This window comes from Exophiala oligosperma (assembly GCF_000835515.1).
Source record: "Exophiala oligosperma strain CBS 72588 unplaced genomic scaffold supercont1.1, whole genome shotgun sequence".
In the NCBI taxonomy this organism is placed as follows: Eukaryota; Fungi; Ascomycota; class Eurotiomycetes; order Chaetothyriales; family Herpotrichiellaceae; genus Exophiala; species Exophiala oligosperma.
The window spans coordinates 583,993-606,816 of NW_015622818.1; the positions used below are offsets into that span (position 1 = coordinate 583,993).

Below are 22,824 nucleotides of genomic sequence, written 5' to 3' on the forward strand. Positions count from 1 at the left end.
AGGGAGTCTGAGGAGAATTCGGTGAAGTCTCTTTGATAAATAACAGCCGCCAGGCATACAGGTGGGGGCACTCCGCAAACAATGCATGCTCGAGACGTTCCCAATTCCCAGAGCCGCATCGAGGCGCAATTGCTGTGTCCCAATGAAGAACCTTGCTGGCACAACCGAATGGGCGCTGCTAACCGGTCAGGCGTTTGGACTCGATGACTCGTTCCAACGCCCTACAGAGTCCCCCAGTCCAAGGTCAGGCAGTGGTTGGCTCAACCTTCTCCTGGTTGGAGCATGCCCAATGTGGCTGCATTAGTGGCACTGGTCTCACAGGGGTGCCGCTTGGCGAGCTGAATGAAGCCCCGCAATGACAATTCCGTTGTGTTACCCCCGCGTGGAAGTGGGCAAACGAGTTTGAGGAATGACTCTTGGGATTTGGGCTATCCTGTAAACCTTTCAGGAATTTGTCCAATTATTATCTGGTCCACGAAGAGGCTTAGCAAATCCCAGAAGTCGTCCTCCTCAACCCATGCTCAAAAAGCCCATCCGTATGCTCTCTCGAGTATGCCCTTTCAATGAGTACAGGAACCTTTGTCGTCATCGCTGCATTCCCACTCTCCATTGATGAGTTGGAAATGTCGCCGCTGAATAAGCGAATTCCCAACACATACTTCCACCAAACCTGCCCCCGAGGGTTCGCTTGAATGCGTGTCCAGACCAGCCATATATATATAGTGAGAAGTGTCAGTGGGATGGAGGCTGCAAACAAAATCCCCCAGTCGCCAGTCACGGAGATGCTTCCAAGGCCTCCATCCGCTGAATTCTTGGAACTGACAAACGAGGTTGAAAAAAAGTTGGACACCACTGTAACCGGCAGATAGATCAGTGTCAAAATAGTCAGGACTTTGACAGCTGCAGCATCCTGTGTGCTCTTCTCTGCCAGTTTGTGCATGCGGTCCGTCAACTTGCGCATCTCTTCGTTCTCTTCGCCAGCCTGTAGAGCAAGATTCTGGAGGGAGTATCCGCTGCTCAGATCCAGGAAGCTTGAAAGTAGGCTGATGATACCTCCGAGTTTTGTTCTGAGATGTGTGATTTGCGCAGACAGGAGAGCCAGTGAGCGTTGGTGATGTGTGAAGCTTTTTCGCATGAGGTCGAGGTAGCCTGGATCTAAGGTCGAAGTATCTCTAATCACAAACTCCCAAGCAGATGACAACGCAGACGACGTATCCGTAGTAGCCGTAATTGCCAGCAATGCATTCAAAAGGGTTTCATCCAGCATTAAAAGATCTTGACGTCTACCGGCTTCATGTAGTTTGACGGGCCCTTTGTCGTTTGGCGACGTCCCTAAAATCTGAGCATGATGTGCGTCGGTTTCTTCGGAGAGGTCGATGAGATATTGCCTCCAGCTCGTAATCGCAGAGTCTATGATCATTTGATGTACTTCGAACGGGTCTGTGTTGTGGGTGAAGTCGCCCGTGAGTGCCGCTGCATCCAACCTCCGTTGCATGTCGACAGAAATGGTAACAAATGCCCACGATGCACCTCCTTCTTTGTGAACATAGCGGCAGGTGATTGCGCATTGTCGAAGAGACCATGCTTTCGATGGAGATGACATGTGATGGTGGCGGTTACGCTCAATAAACCTCAGGCCATATGTGCAGTGGTGACTTTGATCAGATGAGTGTCCTGTGGTTGAGAGCGGCGTAAATCTCAGAGCCGGAGGTGAAATTTCAACCTCGCGCTCTCTCGGTCCGAAAAACATGATGAAGCTCTTCAGGTGCTGTGGTAATCGAGCGTTGAGCAGCAGTCCTATAAACAGCTCGTTCGTCACCAGCAATGGACCCCACGAAAAGCTTTGTCGGATGAAGAATGCTTGGAACTTCGGGGTCGTTTGTATGTAGTCAGCGACGCGTTGGGGTGAAGACAGTGCGACTAGGTCCATCGATGGATTGTCTTTGTCATTGGCAGGAGATCCATGGTTGATGTCGGTCGTTGCGTCTGCTTGCTTGATTCCATGATTCGACTGCTGATGTTCAACGTTTTGAGGCAGGAGGAGGTGCGCCGGATACACCTCAATACGTGAGCGCCCGTCACGCTGATCGACGAACAAATCATCCACTACCGACTCCCATACTCGATTGTCGATGTCATCCAACCTTCTAATGATGTCGCCAGAATGGTTTGCGTGGCCTCGTATCATCCTAGGAATTCCGGTTCAATGTCCTGTTTTACTGTGAGTGTAGGACGTGTCTATCGGCACCAGACATGACGGAGCAAATTCTTCGAACCAGCTCTCACTGAGGTTGTTCACAGGTCCGGAGCATTATTCTCGGGCGCTTCGGATCGGACTGTAAAGATGGTGTCAGGCTGTGGTGGCAGTGTTCAGTGTCGAGACTCGCACCGCCCACATCGACAGGGGTCTGTCTCGCACCGCGTGTTCTCCTTGTACCACCCCACGCCCACTTTCTCCTGCCCAAATCCTCGCCCGGATCTTTCAGCCCATCCGGAATGCGTTGGAATTTGCGGTCTCAAACGCCAGCTAGAGTGCGCGCGACCACCTTGCGCCACGTAGGGAAATGTTTTGTGATGCTGCCGTATATCGACGGGGCTTGGTTGTTAAGTGCGATGCCGCCAAAATTTGCCGCGTCGCATTGATCTGTCAGCCTCGTTCAACGTGGCCCATTCGACGGCCCGTTCACCGGTCTAATTCTTTTTTCAGCTGATCGGAGGTATTTGTTGCGAACGTGGCGATGGTCCTATTGATATAATAAGATGAAAAAGACCCCCTTTTGATAAGGACTTGTGCTCCCGACGCTGACAAAGTTCATGACCAAAGAGACATCTGACACTGCAATTCTTCCAGGCATACAAAGATGTATTATTCGGCACCTTCGCGGACATCAACCCAGAGTTCACTGGACAGCATCCAGACTATACCAGTCCAGCTCTTGGACGCGCGGTTCGTCGACTCGAACAAACTCCGTCCTCGGCTCAACAAGATCTTCGACGGCCAAAACTACGAACTTGAGCTGTCTCACGGGCAGTGGCGTATTCTCGACGCTCCAAAACTCTCACCACAAAACAAGTCAAGCTTGCTCCTATGAGCTCGCTATCTGTGTCAGCATAGCAGGAACGCAAAGACCATGATAGATGACTGTCTCTCGCTTGTGCAACTTCTGGCCGGACCTGAAGATTTTGGCGCTTGACAAACGAAGAAATTGAAAACGATATCTGGACGCCGTGGAGGATATGATACACCTACCAGGAAGGAATACGACAGCTTGAAATCTACTCCTCGACGTTTTAAAATGACAAAGACTCGATACTCGGCGAGTTGGTATACGAGGCGCTGTTTCAACTATTCGCTACATGTGAAATTATGCAATAATTCAATACGGCCAGAAGATCATTTACTGCAGCTCCGATGATATACGAGTTTGAAAGAGAGCGCAACAGGTTTCCATTGGACGGCTTATGCTTTAGAACCAAGGCATGAAATACATTCCGTAAGATTTCTTTCTGCTGGTCACAGATCGCGACCAGCATGACACCAATATCAACACAGTCATCGAAGATGCTTAAACTGATCCCTTCCTCATTTCCACGCTCGCGCGTCGAATCTGCTCCACCTCCGATGTGCCTCCAGTCGTTGTAGGGCCCTCGTAATTCTTGCGAGCTCCAATGAACCACCAGACCGCCACAAAAATGGTCAGACCTCCCCAGATGAGACATGCATAATTCATGTTCTGCGCGCTGACCGGAAGGGAGACTGGGAACGAGTAGATGACAAACCAAGACATCATGTACCCGCAGCCGACGAAGTTCATGGCGTAACCCAACCAACCCTTGAGCCTGAAAGGCCCAAAGATGATGTTTTTCCGGCCAGTGAGCAAGTGAGGAAGGATAGCGGCAAGGTAGGACGCCGAGCTCATCAGGACGTAGCTACCCACAAAGGCGCTGAAAGCGGTGGTGCTTCCGACGTAGATACTAGTTTGGGTTAGCATCATCACAACATCATGATCAGAAGGGGAGGCAGTACCATCCGAGAATAGTGGCAAAAACAGCGCAAACGATGGTTGCGTTGAAAGGCATGCCCAAACGAGGGCTGACTTGGCTGAGGAGCCCTGGGAAGGGCGTGGCTCTGTCACGGGCCAGTGTCCAAAGTGTCCGTCCTGCGGTGATGTAGACGCCCACCACGTTGAGGGTAATGCAGAACAACAACAGACACAGCAGACCGATAGCGCCAGCGGAAGAGCCTGTGGCTTGTCGATAGATCTCAGCAATCGGGAAAGGGGATTTGAAGAGCGCATCATAATCGTTGATGGCATAAAGAATGGCGATGAGGTATAGGAGGCCTGTCACGAAGCCAATACCCATTTGCCAGGCGATGGCTTGTGGGACTTTTGTCTGTGGGCTGGGAATTTCTTCGGCCAAATGGGTTGTGACGTCTGGTGTTCCAACTGCAAAGGCACCGTTCAGCATGCCTGCCACGAATGTAAAGCCAGCGCCGTATCCAATATCAGCGTGCCATTCGCTCCAGACGAAGCTTGAGGTGGCGTGGGCAGGTCTTCCACCATGTCCGGGCATCGCAGCACTTGGTAAAAATGTCAGTGAGGGTGGACCAATGGGCAAAACAAGGTTTTCTTACCAGACGACCACGGTGATCAAGAATCCGGCCAAAATGAGGAAAATACCGACTTGGGTCATGTATGGCATGGCACGGTTGAAGCAGCATACCACGAAGCATGCGAGCCATGTAACGATCAGGTAAACCACGAAGACGTGCCACGGCTTTGCCGTGAAATCGGCATGAGTCACACCGTACATTTGCACCACAGTGTTGGCGAAGATGAAACTCATGGAAGCGCAGCCAAAAACCCAGGCCAGCCAGTTCCAGTAGCCACCAAAGAATCCTGACAACAGTGAGTAAAGATCAGAGTACTTCGAGCAGGCTTCCCACCATTCACGCGACCCCATTTGCGGCCAGCGGTCACCGATGCCCAATGGTAGACTCCGCCGCTGGAAGGAATCGCAGAGGCCAATTCCGCAATGCTTGCAGCGACAATCCAATAAAACACAGACACCGCAATGAACTCGTACAAAACACCTGCAGTCACATTAGACTTGAACATGCAGGGGCCAAGGTGGATGTCTATGCAACATACCTGGTGGGCCTCCGTTGAAAATTGCCACCAAAATGCTTCCACCCAGGGCTGGCCATACGTTTCCTAGGATTGTCAGAATATATCTAACATGAACATTCGAGTCTCGATCTTACCTGTCACAAGCCCGGCTCCTGCAAGACTGACCAGATTGAACTGACGTTCAAGCTCTTGGACGTGTCCAGAAGCATTTACGAGTTCGCCTTTGCTTCGATCAACATCCTGGTCGGCAGACGTGACGGATTGTTTTCCAGTCGCGCTGGCATCTTTCCCATTGGTAACAGTGGTAGCCATCCTCGCTGGAGGTTTGGGGGCAGAATGGAAATGGTCAACAAACAATGAATATGGGGGAAATCAGCGACTTTTTAAAAATTTTACCTCATAGAGCCAGTGGCAATGGCTCGAGCATTAATGAATTCCGGAGTGCGGAGTCGGAGAAGGATGAATGTCTTTTGTTTTACGCAATCCGATCTTCGTCCTCGTGTTCCAGAAGCGAAACGTGGTAACGTCAGGAGACTAATTTATTGTGGTGGTGCCGGGATGGTCCCTGCATCTCTCTATCCGGCCAGATGGGAGACTCCACTCAATGAGGTCGACGGCAGTAGTCAGCGAGACATCCAACCACATCATGAAGAATTGATTCCTTGTGGAGAGATGTCCAGTATCAGGTCGAGTATGCTCTATCTGAGCAGCTCGTACTTTAGGGCGTGGAATCACCCTTTTAGAAGTACATTATTGTCAAGGTTTCTGATAACAGACAGTCTGTTTTGCTATCAAGTATTTCACGCCGTTGCTCCCGATAGTGATGGGCCTGCTCATGACCGGTCTCGAAACATTCTGTCCTTTCCCACATACCTCGAGTTATGTCGCTTCATTTATGGAACAAGGGAGACAGTTTCCGCCGCCGCCGTCGTCGCCAGCAAATCGCATTTGGGAGCAAGGCAAGCCTTCGCATCACCTTGACGGTGATCAGTCTGCTGGACATGAGAGTGTTCACGTTGAGGTATTTGGTCGCTGTCGTTAGGCGTTGTCTGAAGGCACAGTGATTGGTCATCCTTCATTACATGAGGTTTCCAATGTTCACATTCCTCTCCCTCACAACATCTGACTAGGATATAAATTCTATAGAGCCATTCTCGAGTAGATACGTTTCAAGTAGGTGGGTTCAAGAGAGAAGTAGGAAGATAACCTGGGTTGCACAAAGTCAGAGATTAGAGGCACGCAACAGACTAGAATGTGTGTGCAAAAAGTAGTCTTGCTCGGACTCGGGACTCATGGCCATGGACGATCGACCAAGGGAAAAGTATCGACGTAATCAATGTTGTGAAGTTGGGACCATCTGTTGCACTGCCTATAGGTCATTCAGCGTAGGAAGAGGTTGACAACCTTGACATGTCTAGCATTCGTAGAAGGCACAAGAAAAGCCTCGGCTGCTGACAATCGCCCAAGGCTCTAGAGTGCGACCCCTCACTAAGCCCCAAGGGGATGGGGCAAATTTTGATCCTATATGATCTTTTTGAAGGCAAAATTTAGTTCGAAATGGCAACACAATCTCTCCGAGAGAAAATGAGCGTGAATAGTTCAAGGGTTAGAATCCGCGCTTCCCATGCGCGGGGTCCGCGTTCGAGGTAGGCGAAAGCTCAATCATTTATCGCACAGAATCTCATCTAATATGAACTGAAGTCGCGGTTCACGCAAGTCATTTTTTTTATCCATATTTATTCGTGACAATTTTTTTGGGTGCAATGCATTCACTTGAAAATAATTAGAAAATTGTAGGCAGGCCATTGGGAGTGAATTCGCTCAAATGAAACACGTGACAAAGCCACCGCCACCTTGGGGGACTTGGCTGGTCGCTGGAAGATTCGACCTTCTAGGCATGCGCCTAATTTATTACTCGTACCCTCAGTGGCCTCCCGCATGACGCAGTTAGTACTGAGCCACCCAACTATTTATCCCTAACTAGACTCACGCAAACATCTTTCCAACATCTTTCCATCATCCCTACACGCCACCACCAGTCAACACCACCGACTGACCACGATCAAAACAATTCCTGATCCCTGATACCTTTGTCTACGCGACTTGTCCCTACCATCGTCATGGCGTCCAAAGCCAAATATCAACCTGCGCCGCAACGCGACTCGTTCGATGAGCCACCTCCCAGTTACAATGCCGCAGGCCCCAGCCTCAATCAAGGAATTAACCAAGGAATCAACCAAGGAGGATATGGCACCCCTCGAGAGGAAGACGACAATGTTCCTGACGACTTCAAGGTAAGCAGTCGACTGCAATCCATCCATCTCTCTTCTTCTTTGGCCATACTGACATGTTCTCTTTTAGTTTGGTGGTTCCGTCTACGAAGCGACACTCGACATCCGCATGGCCTTTGTCCGCAAGGTCTACAGCATCCTGACCGTCCAAATCTTCATGACCATGGCCCTCTCGTGCGTCTCCTTCTTCTCCTCCGGCTACCGAAACTGGATCCAATCCAACTCGTGGATGATGTGGGTGTCTCTGTTTGGCGCCATCGGCTTCATGCTTTTGACGTACTGGAAGCGCAAGAGTTATCCTCAAAACATGATCTTCCTGAGCGGCTTCACCGCCCTGGAAGCGTACAGCATCAGCGTCATCACGTCGTTCTACGAGAGCCGCATCGTCATCCAGGCCCTCATCATGACCTTGGGCGTCTTCGTCTTCTTGACCATGTTCGCATGCCAGACCAAGTACGACTTCACGAGCTGGATCCCATACCTGTTTGGCGCCTTGTGGCTGATGATCATCTTCGGCTTCATGGCCGCCTTTTTCCCACGAAACTCCACGACCGAACTCATTTACGGCGGTGTCGCAGCCCTCATCTTCAGCGGCTACATCCTCGTGGACACTCAGTTGGTCATGAGACACTATCACGTGGATGAATACATTGCCGCGAGCATCAGCTTGTACCTGGACATTCTCAACTTGTTCCTCGCCATCCTGCGCATTTTGAACAGCCAGAACAACAACTAGGTCGGTCATAAGAATTTTGAAGAGTCTGGACTCGAATGATGTTCCGTTCATACCGAGATTCAACCCCCATCAGCCTTTGGTGGGATTTCGCACCCAAATATTATTGAACACGGCATTCTGCCTCGTTCCAGGCCGATTTAACTACAGTCATTGTCAAGTTGCAGTATACTTTAAACTTGAGTGGATATATCAGTACAAGTCGAATGGTTTCATTACGGCGGTAGTCCTAATGCAAGTGCGAAAACGGTCATGGGTGCTTGCTTGGAGAAAAGAAAACAAAAATCCCCCCTGCCTCCGTCCGGTCTTTCAACCGGGTTCAGACGTACGAGCGCCGGCTTTTGACAAGTATATCATTATACGAACCAGTGCGAGATAAGTTCTTCGTTAGAAAAGATAGTCTTTAAGTGCTCGGGTGTAATATTACGATGAATTTCATACGATGCAAGATCATCTCTTCAGGATTCCGTTTTCCATGGCTTCCATACACACAGTATTGTGACCGGTCAGGTCCAACATTGGTGGTCTTGGTTGTGGCCATTATGATCTTGTTACGCGATGTTCGCGAATGACTACCTAGCAAGGACCAGAAGTTGAGGTCAGCCGACAGCCTGGGCCGATTCGTTTCTGCCGTGGCATAGAACCCTCAAAATGTGGCCTGATGCCGAGCCTGACGGTGCGAATTCTCATTGCACATGGCAGCAGACCCGGGGTTGATGCTCGGGGTATGTTTTTCTCCTGGCACTAAAATTCGGCGGCATTGCGAGACAAACCGGATTGTCGCCCGAAGCTCTTTGCATCTTTGACCCATCTGATCGCCAAAGTCCTTTCTGTGCTCCTGGGATTATTCCTCCGCGTCCTTTACGGTATATTGCTGTCCGAGGGAGGTGAAAGCTGGCCTAGCGGAGACGTGAGCCACCGTACGAGGAAGTCTCCGAGGTTCGTCGTACGCATCCGACCCGTTCATTCTCAGAGATGAGGGTTCTGACCAGACCAGAATCGTACGTTTGCATCAAGAATCGGCCCAAGCTAATGGTAGAGGTCCGAATACACCATGGAGTCGAGACGTTGAGGAGGTCTGGGGGCACGGCGCACTATCATATCCCACCACACTCTGGCCGTTATTATCTCGACGAACCCTCTGTCGGCGTTTTCCTTTTTTGTGCCGGTCGAGCCTAAACATGACCACCAAGTACAACGATGTACTTGTACGGTCATGGTTGGAACCGAAGCCGGAATCGTCATGTTGAAGATGCTGAGAGAAACCGAAGCGTTGGGATGTTGAGGTGGTGTAGTCCTGTAACAAGCCCGCCATACATGTCGGTTGTTGAGTCGTCCAATGAATCTAAATCAGCGAGACGTATACCTCCTCGACTTCAATTCAATCCAGCGCCGCAAAGAGCGAGAGGTATATGCCCCAAAACAGACCGACGATGCTTGCGACAATGACCCTACGATGAACGGGGACAAAGACAAAGTTGAAAAGGGCTACCATGGGCCATAATTTCCACCCATTGATCATCAGAGGTATCGTGTCCTATCCGACCTTTTCATCAGCATGTATCCTTACACCTGTCGCATAGTCGCACCTGCGAGGGTGGTGGGAGGAGCGCAGGACGGTATAGAAGGTGAGGAGTGGTTTACCCTTTCAACCTGCTTTTGTACAGCTTTTGCAGTCTTTCCCTTGAACGCCGCCATGGCTGCTATAAATGCTATCGTGTTGACGAAAGCACCCAAAGTCTGATCGAACAAAAGTTTGCGTGCGGTATTGGACCTATCGAGGATGATCTTGTCGGAAGAAGAGGGAGAGGCGCCGCCGTCGCCGATGTTGGTCGAGGTGTAACCCGGGAATCGATCCTCGAGGAAATCCTGCCATAATATATTTGGCGGACAAGATATGAGGGTGAAGACGACAAAGTGGAAAAGTGGACGGAAGGAAATGGTGAAGGAAAGCTGCGGGCGACACGAGAGCTGTCAGTGATAAGTCAAAAAACCCCCCAAAAAGAAAAGCAGTCCTTTTGTGATATTCGGTAGTTGACCTTCTCGACACCAACCAATGGCCTCAGTGAAGGGGGGGAGTAAATAGGTAAAAATGCATACATTCTCTCGATAAGCTTTCAGTAATTGTGCCAGTATATTCGAAGCAGCAGACAGTGCAGTCGCTTGTAGAGTCGTCACCACGAGTTGAGTGGTAGGCATGGTTTGGCCGCTTTGTCGGTACAGTTTTTCCTCTCTCCCAAGGCCAGCCTACGTTCTCGAGAGAGAGAAAAAGACTCGTATAGCACGGAGTAGGATACGTGCGCGCACTCGAAGAAAAAGCAGATGGGCTCGACGAAAGGGTTTCTTCAAAAGTCGAATCCGGGGAAATGTACGGTGTAAAGGGGGATTTTTTTGGGACTCCGTACTCCGCAAACCAGGATGATTGGCGACTGGGGGGGTTTATCGAAAGACAAGTTACAAAGTACGGCCACACAAAAGCAAACGATACTTCTTTGTTGTTACACAGTAGCTAAAATACTCTCTTCTCCCACCCGGAAGAAGCGAGTGGGAAGAAGGAAAGAAAAATTGTTGGGCACCATTCTCTTCCATACTCAGTACGAGATTGTGAGACGAGATTCGATGCGAGGGATCTTCGCAGACTTACGGCAACCTTAGGCGCTTGACTTATTATAGGTTAGTTATAGGTTAAGTGGCTTAGGCATGAGTATTGGTCAAATTAGTGCCGCTTTTAAGAATCGACAAGCTCGCCACGGGTGACACATCTCTTATCACCGTCGTCTTCTCACCTGGATACTCTTCAACTTGACGCTTTTGCTTGGACACTTTCTCAGTAATACTCGTAAAATCTGATTGTCGCTCTGTGCCTGTCCTAGGATATAAAATCACCCACGTATGAAGTATATGAAGTGTCCACCCACGGTAACAAGCCCTCGCTATTCATGCCAGAACCTACCGCAGTTTCCATTGGCTGCCAGTCCCATATCAAGTTTGGAGTGATGAACATGTCAAGATTGGGGCCAAAGGCTTGACCCTGATCAATGTTCGAGTCCTGCTGATCATTGTGCCCTGGAGCTGCCAGCGCCGCCGAGCTGCTACCCGTGTCGATTGGTGTGTTGTGCGTCTTTTCCGGAGCATGCCGTTCTGGAATGTCGCTACGGGCCATGCGGAATATCGAGAGCGGGTTCAGGACGTAGTCAGGGGCCGTTTGGGAAGGGGTTCCTGGTGTGCTATCTCTCCCAGCGCCGAAATTGGCGAGATACGGATCGTCAAGGACAAGCTGTGGTTGAGGAGAGATGCTGTCGGATGCAACCCCAAGTTTCTCAAGCATAGAATGAGACGCATGGTACTGGTCCCTTATTGTCAGCAAGAACGTTCTTGTGCACGGTAGAGTTGAACTTACCATGTCTTCTGCGACCGCGTTTGTGGCACTCATCATCTTAAGAGCCTGTACATTGCTCTGCAGATAGGGAATCGTATTGATCACAAGATGTTTCGTGCCTTGGTCCGATGGGTTAAAGATGATGGTCAAGTAATATAACATGATCCGGTTACTGTCGTACGTGATGGAGGGCAGCCAGGTGTCCGCGACCATTGCTGGCCCATGCCGCGCGGCATCCGCTATGATGGCAGCTATACTTCTCGCAGCTTTGAAGAGTGACAGTTGAAGGTGTCTCAGGAACTGATCTTGTTCGGGAGGAAAGTAGAAAGCGGATCGAAGCTTGTACAAGGCCGGGGCTCCTAGTCGATACAGGTCACACATCGTTTGGTAGTAAGCGCAATGGAGCAGAGCCAGTGCGCCCAGTTCATTTGATTCTTTGCGTAGGTAGATAACGGATGGCGTGAATTGAATCTCTGCCGGGAGCGACGAATGCCACGTTTGAAGTTCATCGTCGAAGAGATGGAACTCAGAATCAGGGAGCCAAGGCAGAGATGCTTGGTCTAAATGTTTGATGTACTTCAGTACACGTTTCCGAATCTCGATATGTTGGATGAAGTATGCCGCTATGCTGATGGTGTTGGTCGAATTTGCAGAGACGAGATCCACGGGAACAAAAGGCAGCGGTGAGCCGCTCAGCATTCGCGTGATACAAGGGCGTTCTTGAAGAAAATTTTGCTCATCGCAGGGAAGCTGAATCTTGATATCCTTGTCTTCAAGAAGCATGAGTTGATCGACGCCACTCCCGCATTGAGCGTCCGTAATGTAGCAGCTCCACATTAGCCTGCGACGAGATTCACGGGCGGTTACTGAGAGTGAGTTGGAATCGACATGGTGCCCAAGAATGTCGTCAGTGTATTCAAGATTGATCTGGAGAGCGTGGGTCATCCGTGTCATGAGGGCGCTGAGCATGAAAGCTTGGGTGTAATTTGCCATTCGAAGGGAATAATCGTACAGCAACTGAGCTGTCTGTGCTATCTTCAGTGATTGCACCAGGGTGTACATGGCCATGATACTGACCATCAAGTTCTCAACAGATATTTGGTCGAAACTGCCAAGCAGGAGGCTTCTAGCTGTTGCCGCCCACTGGCTCCCAGCTGCTAGGATTGTCTTGGGTGGGAACTGTTCAACTGTTTCACTGTATTCCAGAGCATAAAATCTGTTCCAAAAATCAGTTCATGATCAATGAAACCCGCCAAAGTGGATCGAACTGTGCTCCGATACTACACATCATGTGCAGTAACGAGGACTTGTTGTGAGCCCTTGCAGCCAAGTCGTCATCTAGTTTTTGGAGGAACGAAGTCTTATGGATGAAGGCGAAGCATCGAAGAGTGTGAAAATGTTGAAAGTAATGAGCGAGCAAGACACGAATGCGTTTGGGATCTGGGAGCTCCTTGCTGTGTAGCCTGCAATGGCATTAGAAAGCAATCATTTTCCGGTGGTGGAGTTGCTACCAAGGCAAAGTAGAATTGCCGTCAGGCTGACGGTCAGAGTGTCCCGGATCTGAAGCAATGTCTGTCTCAGTCTGCATTGATAAGTCGACATTGGACGGAGATTCTCGAGACTGGTCGATTTGCACATGATCGGGAGAGCTTTGGAACGAGCATTGCTGGTTGTTCTGGAGACATCTCTGGCAAGCAGGACGCTCGCCAGAGCACTTAGACCTCGCTGTTCGACACTGATCGCAGGCGCGATAGGTTCTGGGCCCAGATTGGTTTCCCAGTGAGTGCTGGCTTCTAAGAACCCCCGTCTGTGCCCGACGGGATCCAGAGCACTTCAGAAGCAGCCGTTCGCAGTTGGCGCATCCGCCCTGGCGCTCGTCGCATTTCACCTAGAGGTGCATATCCTGTGAGAGGGATGTAAAGCAGTCGTTCACGGACGTACCTTCCTCCTGCGACAGTTATCACAGCCTGATGGATCTCAACATCAGCCTCCTGTTATGTTGTACGGTGTCCTTCAAGGCCCTCTCGGCACTCACTCAGGCGAGATCGTCTCTTCTTAGATTGTTGCTCCTCGGGCATTGATATCACTGACTTCTCTCCAGGCGAGCTTCGGCTGGGTGCCATATAAAAAGCCGACCTTCTTCTATTCCGTCGCTTACGATGCCAAGGAGGGGAAGGGTCGGATGGGTGTGTCGGCTGGAATCTTCGGTTATTTTACGTGGTCGTCGGCAAGCTGTTGGGGGAGGCGGGGACCTTTTCAATTGCCCCTACTCACAGGGTGGAGACATTGAGAAGTATGGACGTCCAGCAAGTCACAGAGCACAAGCCCATAGTATAATAACACATCCACGATATTTCGGACAACGCAAGACATGGCAATCGGCTCGCAGTGGGCCTCCTGTCTGGGTGAAATCCATGGCATGAGATGATGAGCCTTCACGAGGGAATACAGCCCTCGGATGGTATGTCTCGGTCCACCTCAGTATAGGATCTCTTCTTCCAACATTCTCCCCCCGGTTTGCTTTTTCTTCTCCCATCTCAGAGTCCAGTTATCCTTTAGTTCTGTTCCATCCCTATTGCGCGTCGCCATGCCTCAACCTCAGAAATTTAAGCTCAACTCGGGTTACGAGATCCCGGCTGTTGGTCTGGGGACCTGGGTGAGGCTCCCAATGCTTGGCTTTGGGGGTAGTAAGGATGTAGGCCGAATAGATTTGCTGACGCCAAAAACAGCTATCTAAACCCAACGAGGTTGCATTGGCGGTTGAGCACGCGCTCAAAGTTGGCTATCGACACATTGATGCTGCCGCCATTTACCAAAACGAGCATGAAGTAGGTCGAGGATGGAAAAGGTCCGGTGTGCCGCGAGAGGATATCTTTGTGAGTATAACTGAGACGTGCGCAGGTGCCAATTGCATATTTACCAACTTGAAAATGTATAGATCACCAGCAAGCTTTGGAACACCGACCACCATCCTGGCAGGGTCGAAGCCGCCCTCGATGCGACCTTGAAAGACTTGCAGACCGACTATCTCGATCTCTATCTCGTCAGTACTCGTACTAGATGAAAACTGTTTGGCTCAGAAGAGGGCAACTGAATGAAGCAGATCCACTGGCCAGTATCGTTTGTCTACCGTCCAGGGGAGCTATTCCCGAAAGATCCTACGACAGGACTTTTCCAGCATCTCAACGTGTCAATCAGCGATACATGGGCTGCGATGGAGAAACTTGTTGGCACTGGAAAGGTCAAGAGTATTGGTGTCAGCAACTTCACCATCGAAAGAATTGAAGAGCTTCTCAAGACAGCCAAAATTCCTCCTGCGGTCAACCAAATTGAAGCCCATCCGTGGTTGCAACAACCGAAACTGTTCGAATACTTGAAATCAAAAGTAGGCAACCCTGTTGTTATGTTATCATGTCGTTCGAGCAGTCATGTGCGCGGGCGAATTGCTGACAGCGATTACTCTTTTTTTGCAGAACATTTTGATCGAGTCGTATAGCCCGTTGGGTAATAACATCTACGGTCACGATCGGTAGGCCATCATCTTTCCTGTCGTTGACAAAACAGAGCAAAACTGATAAGACAATGAATCACAGCGTCATCGATGATCCGACCATCAACACAATTGCCAAACGATTAAATGTCGACGTCGGCCAGATGTTGGTGAATTGGGCTGTGCAACGTGGCACCGTCGTCCTTCCCAAAAGCGTGACGCCCTCTAGAATAGAATCGAACTTGAAAGGTGAGTGAAAACGACATCTCCCAGACAACATCTTCTGCGAGCTCCTTGTCAGGCCTTAGACAATTTGCAAATTCACCAACACTATTAACATGGCAAAAAACAGGTTTCGTCATCCCCCCCGCTGAGTTTGAAGAAATCAATGGACTCGACAAGCACAAAAGATTCAATCTGCCCTATGACTGGGCCGTTGACATCTTTGGTGAGGTAGGCCAGACCGAGATCGAGAGGCGTGCGGCCGAGGCTGCGGCTGCTAGTAGGACGGCATCAGCATAAATTTGGCCGTTATATCTGGAATATAGAGATTGTCCATTCCTTATATACATTATACAGTCCATTCCTTCACTAGACTATCCTTCAAATAGATCTTCCTTCGTACTTCTCCGCATATAGATCTCCTTTTACGAGCTCATTTACTTGGGAGGTCCCAGCGGACTCTCTCAGATCCTTTGGACGTATCTAGTAATGCGGCACATGTCTCATTCATTGTGGGATCATCTCCAAGAGAAACTAATCGGAGCTTTTCGACTGAAATAGGTACATTACGAAAGACTATCTCAGAGTTACACACAAAAGATTTTCATGCAGTATTTCATGAGCCCTCTTCTCACTCGGCATCTACAGGGCAAACTGGAGGAGTATCGTTGACCTGGATGCCCCCCCGTTTCTTGAAATTCGCCTGGGGGTATGGCAACTTCCAGCCACCTTCCTCGATGGGCACGGACAACCACAGCCTCATCAAGTGCCTCCGAGGTCGTGGGTTGCCGTTCTCGTCGATACTCCCCGGAGCCCAGTCTTTGTATGCTGTGCGAGCGTGGAAAACCTGTGAATTGCTCAGTAGTTGAATCTCTCCCGGGTTCAATATCATGTGCAGAGATTCCCTCAAACACGTCTCCTCCAGCACGTTCATGGCGTGCTTTTGTGCTTCGGATACCGGTGGGATCTGGGCGTCGGGACCCGAATTGAATCGTGCCAGCGATGTGACGTTCATCGGATCGAATTTGCCGTACACTCGCGCATTGCCGGACTCGTCATTCTCCAGGTAGAAGACGCCGGCTCGGATCCATGGTTTCTGTCCTTCGGAAACCTCACCTTTACGGTCCAGATACCAGACAGGTTCGCAGAGGGTACGGGCGACGTCGGGGTGTTCCCTTTGCAAGCAATTAAAAATGTGGTGCATCGACACGATATCCGATTCGCCTCCTTCCATCGACTTGGCCATGCAGAGGAGGCCGACAATGTCAGCGGCATCGGTGTGGAAGTATTGCCTAAGTTCACACATAGTAGTCAGTGAGCGAATTGGAGCTTCATTCCTTCTTCTCCTTTTCCCCTTCAACGTGTACGTCGAGAACGACCGAGGCATGCACATACCTAGCATTGGTCCTGTAGATACGGACCTTGTCCGTCGCGGTGGCATCCTCGCCCAGGTCTTTAACGTGGCCGAGTACGTGGCCACGACTGTTCTGGCTGACAAAGTATCCCAGATGGGTTCCCAGGCCCATGTAAGCTGTCGCCGACTTCTTGAGCCCCCATTGTCGAACAGGAAGGCCCTTGAAGAGCCAGAAGCCCTGACCGTCGATCAAAGTCTTACGGAGGCTTTTCATGCGAGGAGCTAACGTCGGGAGTGGGAAGTGTTCCTGATTTGCTTTGATGAGTGGAAATGTTCCCCCCTCTTTACTGACAGACAAGTCATCGGTGGTATGTAGGAACGTACCTTTGTGATCCCTGTGAGAGGGCGTGCTTCTTCAAGAAACCTGTCCGCCGCAGCCTCGATCTCGGCAATGTCGTCCTCTGTGAACGTATACGTCCATTTTTCCGGGTTGTTCTTGAAGTCCGAGGCCATCCACACGGTAGGACCTGTAATCTCCTTGGGAAACTTCTCGTATGGCTTCACGAGGGAGTAGATAGGTTCATGCTGCCCCGATGTTTTATAGCCATCGGGGAAGATAGCCTTGTTGACAGGCATATCCTGAAGGAAGCCACTCTGCTCGTCAATTCTTGATGGAGACATTGTTGTATCTGATTTAATTGCGGGTAGCCGATTAAGTTTCGAAGGGATGTATCAAGTTCCCGATGAGAGATTCAACTTTTTTGTTGGCCTTGAAATCTCACCCTTTATATCTGGTTGAGTATTCTGAAGGAGCATAAAAGGGCACGAGGCAGCATCGCACTGCAAACTCACTCCCGAAGACCGGGGCGGACAGAGATCAACCGATGCTGTGGCCTCATAGACATGGGTCTCGTCGCTCGATTGTCCCCAATGCGATAGTCAACTCTCGGCTGGGACGTCGGCAGGGTCGGTTACGGAGGGAGGTGCTGACAAGGCCCTTACCTGGGGACCCCACGAACGGTTCCACACCAAATCTCCATGGCCCGGGGATGGCGAATGTTTCCTGTATGGAGGCGGAGACATCGTTTACTTGAGTTTACAAGACTTTTCGTCTTCCTGATAAACCAACTAACCCTGGTTCGCCAGGACTGCAGGATCACCGACGTCTGCTTCTCTCTCTGTTCGTTCACATCCTTCTAAGGGCTTCGCTTCAAGACAGCAGCTTCCTCGTCGTTCAGGTCTCTTCAGTATCGCTCCGTCGCGAGGATCAGACGAGATGAGACGTTCGGACTGGCATGCGGTCACGCCGTACATGCTTTATTGCTGTTTTGTCTTCAACGCAGGTAATGTGTTGTTTGGAATGTATGGCCTGAAACTTGTCTCTGTTCCACCATAGATCTGCTGAGTGCTGACAAGCCAGACAGAGACGTTGCATCCTTTGGATCTTTGCAGACTCTCCCGAGCTTTTTGCACCAATTCGGGCAGCTCAATAGCAAAGGAGAATATGCGCTTTCCACTCAGAGGAAGAGCATCCTGAACTCAGGCGAGTTCTCCCTTCCTGTCGAGGGCAGTTGCTCGGAGAAGCTTTCCATTGACTGTGTCTAGTGAACTGGACTGGAAAACTGGTCGGATGTGCCATTTTCGAGCCTCTCGTGGAGAATCTTGGATTTAGAAAGACCATCTACATTCTTTCCATAATACAGATCGTCGCAGTTACGCGTGAGCATACAAAGCCATCCGATTTGAAATGCCCTCTGGAGAAGTCTGACCACATCAGTTCTACTTTCTTCCAATAGCTGGATTCAATTCTGTGCCGGCCGAGTTCTTGCTTACCTCGCTGTCGGCATCGTCGAACCTACCATCCCCATGTACCAAGCCGAGATGGCACCGGCCGCTCTTCGTGGATTCTTTGCGGGCAATGTCCAGGTTCTTGTACATCTCGGAAGCATCTGGGGCGCTGGAATGAGTCGCGCATATGCCTACGAGCAAGGGAAAAGGGGATGGATGGTCCCTGTTTCTATGCAGATGATCCCAGCTGTCTTACTTCTCATCTTTACACCGTTTTGTATCGAGTCGCCCCGGTGGCTGCTCGCTCACGGCCGCAAAGTACGTCTCCTTCCTTTTTGAGCTTTCCTGAACTTGGACACGAGCTGATGGGTGCCATATTTGCAGGACGAGGCCTTGAAAGCGATGAACCGCGTAAGGCCTCGAGCTTACGAGGAGAGTGGGAGGACTGCCCGTGAAATCGACGCCATCGAGCAGGCCATCGCAGAGAGCAGGTCGATGAATCAGGGTTCATGGCTTGACTTGTTCAACAGGAAGTATTTGAGACGCACAATTGTACGTGTCTCATGGCAGATGGTCAAGCGATCTGGCCATCTATGGCTGACCAAATGCAGATTGTCACGCTCATGTTTTTCTTCCAACAAACCACAGGTCAGCAATTCGCAAACTCCTATGGCCCTACGTATGTTCCACACTGGCCCAATATCATTGAATTGGAGAGGCTTACACTCTATATAGATTCTTCAAATCCATGGGTCTCGCCCCGGACCGTTTGTTCGCTTACTCTATCCTTATTCCACTTGCTGGTCTATGCGGTTGCATCATTGCCGTATTAACAACCGACACTATCGGCCGTCGCACGCTCTGTTACATTGGTGCCGCTCTTGCTACCATGTTTGGAGCCCTCATCGGGTCCGTCGGCTCCAAACCAGGAGCTGACAACAACACGACAGACAGCAATGTTGTCATTGCTTCCGTGATCCTCCTGAATGGTGTCTGTAAGCTCGGTGTGGCAAGCCAGTGTTGGCTCGTCGGCTCCGAGATTGGCGGAATTCAGATGCGAAAGAAGTTGATGGGCTGGGGCGTTGCTATAGACGTCCTTGCTGCATTCTTGGTAACTTTCTTTACGCCATACCTTCAAGCTGGACCTCATGTGCAGCTGGGTGCCAAGGTGGGTTACGTCTTCATGGGATTGGCGGCCTTGTCTTTCTTCTTCTTCGTTCTGTTCATGCCGGAGCTCAAAGGCCGGTCGCTGGAAGAGGTTGACGAGCTCTTTGAGGTGAGAGACTCCCATCTTCTTAATCGATAAGAACGTAATTAGCTGACAATATCTTTCAGCGGAAATTATGGGCGTGGCAGTTCAGTAAGGCGAAGACGTACGGAACCGGAAACCAGGTCACTCTGATCGAAGATAATGGCCAGGAGCTCTCGGTGGAGGCTGGAAAAGAACAAGTCACGGCAATGCATGTCGATCATGCTGAAAATACGCAGCCAGAGAATTCGGGCGAGAAAAACCAAGACGTGTAGGCGGTGACGCCGGCGAGAACAGACAAATATATGAGCGTTCTTCCTTGCGTGTTATCAATCCTCGTACAGTCCAATGGACCGTCGCCTTTGAGACAACTTTCCTTGCTTCGTCCTCCGTCCATGTCAAGGTGAGGCCTTTGTCCTCGATCGTATGAGTTCGGTTCAGGAAACATGACGAGCCCCTAAGATGCGGCAGTTCCGCGGCCTGCACACTATGGTTCCCGAAGATGGCCGAGACAATACCCCATTGTATATCTTCCTCAAACTGTCTTAAATAATACTTCGTATCGAGGGAGGCTCTTTTCTTCGTCTATGAACACTTTAAGGTTATCGTCGCTCCAGATGTACGCCGCAAGGAGTATGAGAGCCCTATTCTACACGCAACCTGATCTTGAGCAGGTCCTTATCCATGATCTCGTCCTTCTTGGCCAACAATTCGTTCACATCCCAGTTCACGCTGATATATCGATCGGCAAGCCTGTCACATATTTGAATCAGCATTGTACGGGGTATACAGTCACATATCGCCACAGCTCTCAGCAAAGCAGGGACATGTCCTTACCATTCTCTTCGCTCTTTGGTGAGCCACACAAATGAGTCTCCAGCGAGTTCGGGCTTGTCGTTCAAGAAGCCATGCGTCTCTTTTGGCATGTTCTGCGCCAGCTCCGTCATGACTCCGCCGGGGTGAATGCCATACGCCAAAAGGCCCTGGTTCCCATACTCGGCCATGAGAAAATCGTTCAGTCGCAGAACGGTCGTCTTCGTGCTCTGGTATGCCGACAGGCCTGGTCTGGTGCCGAGCGCCCCGATGCTCGACGTCACGATGATGGTCTTGTCCTTGCTCTTCAGGACCAACGGCAGGAATGATCGTGTCATGAGGTAGACCGCCTTGACGTTGATCTCGTACACGTACCACCATTCGTCCGGGTCACTGTCGCCCATGAGCTGAGATTTCTCCAGGTAGCCGGCGTTGTTGATCAAGATGTCGATGCTGCCGAATCTGGACTCCACTTCCTTGGCGGCTTTCTCGACCTGTGCTCGGTCTGTGGCATCGACGGTCAGGCATAGAACCTTGGGCGGTGTACGGCCGGCCGCCTTTGCTTTCTCGAGCAATTCCTTTTCGAGAGAGGACAGATCAGAACGTGCGAGAAGGACGATGCCAGATGCACCAGCCTTGGCGAATGATAACGCTGTCGCCCTGCCAATACCTTTGCTGGCGCCGGTGATCAGGACAATCTTGCCGCTCAAGTCGGCTTGTGAAGGATCTATTGCCGGGTATGTATCATGGTGGGAGGTCGCCACAAAATTAATTCCTGCTTGTATGAGTTATTAGCTTTGTAAAGGCAGGATCGGCTCGTACCCATTGAAGGATCCATCATTTGTGATTTGCCACGTTCCTTTCTCAGGTCACAATTGACAGGAATATTATGCTGGAAAAAAGACGAGTAAGGGATGATGATAGGGAGCAGAATTGAACGCTTGACAGTACTCCCAAATAAATTCACATGAAACCTTTAATGTCGAGACGATCGGTGTGGAATATATATCTTAATTAGCTATCGGCAGTTGAATATGGAGAGCGAGTAGCTACGTCAGGATTCACAGGAAAATGCCCCATCAACATATCGCTCCCACAGATTTGTACGGAGTAGATAGTTGTTATTCCCGGAGTTCCATGTCCATTGCTAGGACCAAGATCCATCCTGCGCCGGTTATAACGGATTCGTTGCCTCCTGCCCGATATGTATTAGTGGCGTTTTCCCTGAGATCTTGAAGTCTCAGATGAGTTTAAAGCAACTGCAACGCCTAAACTAAAGTTTCGTGCCCTTCTCTTTTCCACTCGCTTATTCTCTCGCTCTCAAAATGCTCAGCATCGATACTCTCGATTATCTATAAAATGTTATACATTGATTGTGTGAGATCCTTGACCTCCATGGATGACTTCTTGGTGGGTTTGCTTGCGCACCGCCAAGATCGGTCTTTTGGCAGCCTTGCTCCTGTCAGGTGGTGAGACCTTTCAGCCTTGTCAAATGACCGACAGCGAAAAAAGGGATCTAGATGGCTTGAGAGTCTTCATGATCAAGACAGAGAGCCATGTTCGAATCCCGCTCTGATCGCTTTGGATGATTAAATCACCAGAAACCTATTCATTTGACGCTGCAATCAGCAACTGCTTTGACTTGGAGGTTTATTGCATTCATCTCTGGCTCCCTGAGGGTAGGCCAGTTCTGATGTTTGCCGAAGACTTTCTGAACGAGAGAATGCATGCGGCATGAATGTCTGAATATCTAGCAGAGCTCTCAAACTTGTTTCCTTGTACTTCGGCCGGCTACTCTCCACAGTGCGCTGACCATTCCGTAAACTATAATGTCACAGTGTCAAGGTAAGGCATGAACGACTTGAAGCAGGGAAGAACTTGTTCGAGTTGATACATTAATGGTGTGTGTTCACTTCTGGAAATGGATTCTTGAGCTGATACTCACCACCACAGTCTTCACCACGCGGACTGCCTTTTTTTTCCCGCGACCCCTTCACAGTTTATCACCACCACCACACAGGAAGGCAGTTCAAGTCGCGCCATGACCAAAAAAAGAAGTCATTTTTTTCAACCGGCAAAACTCTAACCTCAAGGCCAACCACACGTTGAGTGGTTGACGTTGAGGTCGAGGGAAATCCTTTTGAGAGGATTTTTTCCGTGGTATCGCCAGGTTACTCCCCAACTTGGTCATTCACGAGTAGAATGCCATGAAAGCTGGGGAACACCTCATCCTACCGGGATCATCGGTGTCAGGGCCTTGTCTCTAGGATTCGCGGCTTGGCCCAAGTAAACTGCCTCATGTCTGGTGAAATCCCCTTACGCCATCCGACCCCCGGTGGGTCAGGTGACACGGGTAGCCACGAGGAATTGTTG

The 22,824-nt window shown here is 50.3% G+C and overlaps 8 protein-coding genes across 8 annotated transcripts; 3 read left to right on the forward strand and 5 right to left on the reverse strand.

Moving 5' to 3' along the window:
- Window positions 1-365: 365 nt before the first annotated feature.
- On the reverse strand, window positions 366-2,188 carry PV06_00206 (uncharacterized protein; the record flags this gene model as incomplete). Its single annotated transcript, XM_016400676.1, has 1 exon — window positions 366-2,188. One exon carries the CDS (start codon window positions 2,186-2,188, stop codon window positions 485-487), a length of 1,704 nt encoding a protein of 567 aa, XP_016267729.1. The 3' UTR covers window positions 366-484.
- A 626-nt stretch (window positions 2,189-2,814) lies between these two features.
- On the forward strand, window positions 2,815-3,135 carry PV06_00207 (uncharacterized protein; the record flags this gene model as incomplete). Its single annotated transcript, XM_016400677.1, has 1 exon — window positions 2,815-3,135. One exon carries the CDS (start codon window positions 2,815-2,817, stop codon window positions 3,133-3,135), a length of 321 nt encoding a protein of 106 aa, XP_016267730.1.
- A 272-nt stretch (window positions 3,136-3,407) lies between these two features.
- On the reverse strand, window positions 3,408-5,612 carry PV06_00208 (uncharacterized protein). Its single transcript, XM_016400678.1, has 6 exons — window positions 5,267-5,612; window positions 5,154-5,216; window positions 4,949-5,095; window positions 4,637-4,901; window positions 4,028-4,582; window positions 3,408-3,975 (listed from the first exon to the last, which is right to left on the reverse strand). Exons 1-6 carry the CDS (start codon window positions 5,442-5,444, stop codon window positions 3,567-3,569), a joined length of 1,617 nt encoding a protein of 538 aa, XP_016267731.1. The 5' UTR covers window positions 5,445-5,612; the 3' UTR covers window positions 3,408-3,566.
- Window positions 5,613-7,092: 1,480 nt separating this feature from the next.
- PV06_00209 (uncharacterized protein) lies at window positions 7,093-10,651 on the forward strand. Its single transcript, XM_016400679.1, has 2 exons — window positions 7,093-7,426; window positions 7,494-10,651. The coding sequence occupies exons 1-2, from the start codon at window positions 7,253-7,255 to the stop codon at window positions 8,157-8,159; spliced, it is 840 nt and encodes a 279-aa protein (XP_016267732.1). The 5' UTR covers window positions 7,093-7,252; the 3' UTR covers window positions 8,160-10,651.
- Window positions 8,599-10,684, reverse strand: PV06_00210 (uncharacterized protein). The gene is made up of 3 exons (XM_016400680.1): window positions 10,257-10,684; window positions 9,801-10,109; window positions 8,599-9,693 (listed from the first exon to the last, which is right to left on the reverse strand). Exons 1-3 carry the CDS (start codon window positions 10,353-10,355, stop codon window positions 9,538-9,540), a joined length of 564 nt encoding a protein of 187 aa, XP_016267733.1. The 5' UTR covers window positions 10,356-10,684; the 3' UTR covers window positions 8,599-9,537.
- A 341-nt stretch (window positions 10,685-11,025) lies between these two features.
- On the reverse strand, window positions 11,026-13,123 carry PV06_00211 (uncharacterized protein; the record flags this gene model as incomplete). Its single annotated transcript, XM_016400681.1, has 5 exons — window positions 11,026-11,502; window positions 11,557-12,561; window positions 12,613-12,751; window positions 12,804-12,989; window positions 13,047-13,123. The coding sequence occupies 5 exons, from the start codon at window positions 13,121-13,123 to the stop codon at window positions 11,026-11,028; spliced, it is 1,884 nt and encodes a 627-aa protein (XP_016267734.1).
- A 4,754-nt stretch (window positions 13,124-17,877) lies between these two features.
- PV06_00212 (uncharacterized protein) lies at window positions 17,878-19,913 on the forward strand (the record flags this gene model as incomplete). The annotated part of the gene is made up of 8 exons (XM_016400682.1): window positions 17,878-17,963; window positions 18,026-18,171; window positions 18,207-18,320; window positions 18,379-18,707; window positions 18,774-18,941; window positions 19,001-19,068; window positions 19,125-19,665; window positions 19,725-19,913. 8 exons carry the CDS (start codon window positions 17,878-17,880, stop codon window positions 19,911-19,913), a joined length of 1,641 nt encoding a protein of 546 aa, XP_016267735.1.
- A 367-nt stretch (window positions 19,914-20,280) lies between these two features.
- On the reverse strand, window positions 20,281-21,289 carry PV06_00213 (uncharacterized protein; the record flags this gene model as incomplete). The annotated part of the gene is made up of 3 exons (XM_016400683.1): window positions 20,281-20,391; window positions 20,476-21,226; window positions 21,274-21,289. 3 exons carry the CDS (start codon window positions 21,287-21,289, stop codon window positions 20,283-20,285), a joined length of 876 nt encoding a protein of 291 aa, XP_016267736.1. The 3' UTR covers window positions 20,281-20,282.
- Between the last annotated feature and the right edge of the window lie 1,535 nt (window positions 21,290-22,824).

Coding starts and splice junctions, on each gene's coding strand:
- PV06_00208 (XM_016400678.1), bottom strand. CDS start 5,444: ATGGCTACCACTGTTACCAATGGGAAAGATGCCAGCGCGACTGGAAAA. Junction 5,217..5,266: donor AGGAGCCGGGCTTGTGACAG/GTAAGATCGAGA, acceptor TGACAATCCTAG/GAAACGTATGGCCAGCCCTG. Junction 4,902..4,948: donor CAAATGGGGTCGCGTGAATG/GTGGGAAGCCTG, acceptor CACTGTTGTCAG/GATTCTTTGGTGGCTACTGG.
- PV06_00209 (XM_016400679.1), top strand. CDS start 7,253: ATGGCGTCCAAAGCCAAATATCAACCTGCGCCGCAACGCGACTCGTTC. Junction 7,427..7,493: donor ATGTTCCTGACGACTTCAAG/GTAAGCAGTCGA, acceptor GTTCTCTTTTAG/TTTGGTGGTTCCGTCTACGA.
- PV06_00210 (XM_016400680.1), bottom strand. CDS start 10,355: ATGCCTACCACTCAACTCGTGGTGACGACTCTACAAGCGACTGCACTG. Junction 10,110..10,256: donor TGAAAGCTTATCGAGAGAAT/GTATGCATTTTT, acceptor TGTCGCCCGCAG/CTTTCCTTCACCATTTCCTT. Junction 9,694..9,800: donor TACAAAAGCAGGTTGAAAGG/GTAAACCACTCC, acceptor AAGGTCGGATAG/GACACGATACCTCTGATGAT.